General features: G+C 26.0%; 1 protein-coding gene across 10 annotated transcripts in view; it reads left to right on the top strand.

Moving 5' to 3' along the window:
* Dys (Dystrophin) overlaps nucleotides 1–2549 on the top strand; it is a 349452-nt gene extending 346903 nt beyond the window's left edge. For 6 of the 10 annotated variants that reach the window (XM_067052674.1, XM_067052673.1, XM_067052668.1 and 3 more), the window contains one exon: nucleotides 1724–2549. In XM_067052674.1, the coding sequence (XP_066908775.1) occupies nucleotides 1724–1800 (77 nt within the window). In that variant the 3' untranslated portion in view covers nucleotides 1801–2549. Of the gene's footprint in view, nucleotides 1–747; nucleotides 765–1209; nucleotides 1300–1723 lie in introns of those variants that run through there. The other 4 variants (XM_067052665.1, XM_067052672.1, XM_067052669.1 and 1 more) reach the window with 3 other exon arrangements.
* Nucleotides 2550–3479: the final 930 nt, after the last annotated feature.

The raw sequence follows: 3479 nt of genomic DNA, 5'->3' as shown, positions 1-3479 counted from the left end.
TAAATTATTTTGTTATATATATATTGTTAATGCTGTTATTATGCTTAGCAAAATTGTAAGGAAAGCTGTACTATAGGATAATTCTTAATCTGTACTTAAAATAAATACTCATCTGTACCAATATCCAATAAATATCTATAATATTTGCAATGTAATCGTGACATTATTTTAAAACGATCATTCAGGTCCCACTATACTCTATGCGTCAAATTGTTTGCTTAGAGACTTTTTCTTTACTATAATTGTCACCTTATTAGTATAGTCTCTTTTGTCAGTTTAATGTAAAGTTTTAATCAATTCAAAAATTTAGAGTGTGAAAGATTGCTATTACTTTTTAATTTTATCAATGATCAATAATGTAATAATGTGAGTAAATGTCACAAATTCATTTTGTTCTACAAACTAAGTAATCTTTCTTGTATTTTGTTTTGTTTAAAAATTTATCATATGGTTCATACCAATTTTATTTAATGAAAACATTTTAAAAGAATTAATTGTTTTTTTAGTTTAATTTTGAGTATTTATTTTTTAAAAATATCTAGTATCGGTTCCTGTCCTCTGAGATTACTCTCTTCAATATTTTTTTTTTTTTACCTCCTTATAGTCAGCTACTGATTAATTTTAGACTTAATGGTTGAATATTATGGTGTTATGGAGCACGCATGATTTGCATGAATGCATGTAACATTAATGTATTATTTAAATTTTGTTTCCAAAACTAATAATTTTTGTTTTTATTACATGCAGCAACAGGAAGATTATAGGTATATAAAAATATCAAAATGATTTTTCATGCATGATTTTATTTTATTTTTTAAATCTAATTATTTCTGTTATTATTATTTCAATGTGTGCTTCCTTAGTTTAGATAGAAACTTATTATTTTTAATGAACAGCAAATTTTTATTTTTTTTAAACACTACTACTTTTTTATTACTTATACATTAATTATGATTGTAATAATAAAGTCATATATTTTTTTAAGTATGTTATATGTGTTTTTGGAAATTAAAGAAATAATAATTTATTTATCTGAGATCAAATCATCCGATTTTTTTACTTTTAGAGACCTCTAAAGCTTAATAATGTATTTTTTTGTTTTTTAGACAAAATAATTGTCTAAAGGAAAAACTTCTTTTTCTCATGGACTGGCAAATATTAAAAATAATAAGTTATATTATATTGATTATAAATAAATTGATGTTATAGGCCAGGGGCTCCCAAACTTTAACGAGTCTAGGCCCACTATAAAAACCGATAAGGACACACATTAAAGACAACAAGAATAAAAGGAATAAAGTAAGAATAGAATTAATTTTTATCTTATATACTTACCTATGTATTAACAATTTTAATTTGTCTAAACATTCAAAAGAATGTAATGAAAACATCTTTCTATAACATCTTCATAACAATTTTTAATTATATAGATATTTTTTTTATAAACTCTAAAACACTCAGAATTACTCAATAACTGTAATTGATGTAATTTAATCATTAAACTAAATTATTTGTTAATATGTACACAACTGATCTGAATCAAGAAAATATTACATTTCTTAGTGGCACTCTAGTCCACTTCTCACTTTGGGAACCCCTGGGCATGATTGGTTAAGGAAACTCAGCAATTCACTGCTATAAAAATAATCATTCAAACATAATATTTTAAGATTTAACATTTAGTTATAGTATTGCTATTAAATAACATTGGTCATGGTTCTAGCCGACGTCGGACGAGCAGTACACGAATTGGTGGCACTGCTAACCAATAGTGAAGAAGGGACCGCCGCTGCATCATAACTGCTCCGCTCTTCATCTCGTCTCAAGAACAATTTTGTACACAAATATTTTTGTTTCTTTCCATTGCTGAAGATTTTCCTCTGCCTTCGTCACAATAATTCTTCCATTGAGGGCAGTTTAGTCTTAACTGTATTGGAAAAATTTAACTGTACCAAAATTTTATACTTTTATTGACAAATCTCGACTAACATTCATTTGTATTGTATCCAGTCTAATGAGATTATGACTAATACTGGGATTATTATCATCTAATGAAAACTTACGTTATTTAAAACAATTTTAATTTAATGACATATCAATTTTTAATCATTCCATATCAGCATTGGTTGAAATGTTACAACTAAACATCATCTTCCCTAAGTCATATCATTGTAAAATAGTATATAATTATAAATAAATATATATAAAATATATAAATAGAGTTGTATAATGTAAGTTTGTTTTTATTTGAAATCTGGTGTAGATCAGATTTTTGTAAGTTATGTTAAAATTATATATGTATTTGTATTATATTATCTTTTTCTTTCTTTTATGCCTTGTGAAACCTGAGCCACGAATTTTGTATCCTTCCTGATCCTAACTATTGAGATTTCATTTATTTTTTCCCTTCAATAATCTGATTGATTATCTTCTTATTAGTTTGTTTTTCATAAATATACAGGTGATACATTAATCTATCATGAGAACATGTCCATTCCTTCCTTCTCATCCTGTCATCATGAAAAAAAAATAAATTTTTAAAAAAGAAACTTTAATATGCATTTTTACTACTTATCTGCCCGTTATATTCCCTATATTTGATACTCATTGTTAAGTCCACGAGAAGAGTTAAATGAATAATATTTATTGTTGATTGTAGATTAATATGAGAAGTTGGGTGTGGAGGGGAGGGTGGTACAGTCAGGAGTAAAAAACACTAACAAGTGCTACTTATTTTACATATTGTACCAACTGTTCAGAACGAACTTCAGGTCCAAGTACAAACAAAATAACATCCATATTGAAATATAAATAAAAACAGTACAATAAATGGATGATAACAAACAGTATGAAAACCCTTCTTTCCATTTTATTGGTTTTTCCTTAAATATTATATTAACCTATTGTTGACTCATGTTTATCATATAAGTTTCATTATCCCTTTTATGTTCATGTTCTTTAATTGTTATTTTACTTTCAAGCTTTTCATTATATTTTTTATGTGGGTGGTTTTCTTTCTCACTTTTCTCATGATTTTAATTTTAACTGTTCATTTTTTAACATCATGTATTACTCTGATTTTCATAATTTCTTTTTATTTTTCATACTTATATGAAATGTTATCTTTTTCTTGTTATACTGTTTTTATTCTTATTACATTATGGTTGTCAGTTTGTTTCTACTCACCCTTAAAGAAGGAAGCCGAAGCATTGACTCAATAAAATAATTATCGCTTAGTGTTCTTGACTCTTGACTGACCCCCAAACACCTCTTCAGGATAATATTTCTATTTCTTATAATTATTTTAAGGTTTGAAATATTGTTTTGTAATATATAATTTTTTATTCAAGTACCTTTCTGACCATTTTATCTTTAAAAATCTTTTTACTCAAATTGATCAATATTCTTTGTTCTGCACTCACATTTGTGTTTTTCTCTGCCTTATAGACAAAGAAGCAATGTCAATGAGGTGTAGATAG

Source organism: Halyomorpha halys, unplaced genomic scaffold, assembly GCF_000696795.3.
Source record: "Halyomorpha halys isolate HHAL.00 unplaced genomic scaffold, Hhal_1.1 Scaffold582.1, whole genome shotgun sequence".
In the NCBI taxonomy this organism is placed as follows: domain Eukaryota; kingdom Metazoa; phylum Arthropoda; class Insecta; order Hemiptera; family Pentatomidae; genus Halyomorpha; species Halyomorpha halys.
This window is presented reverse-complemented; position numbering and strand designations above follow the sequence as displayed.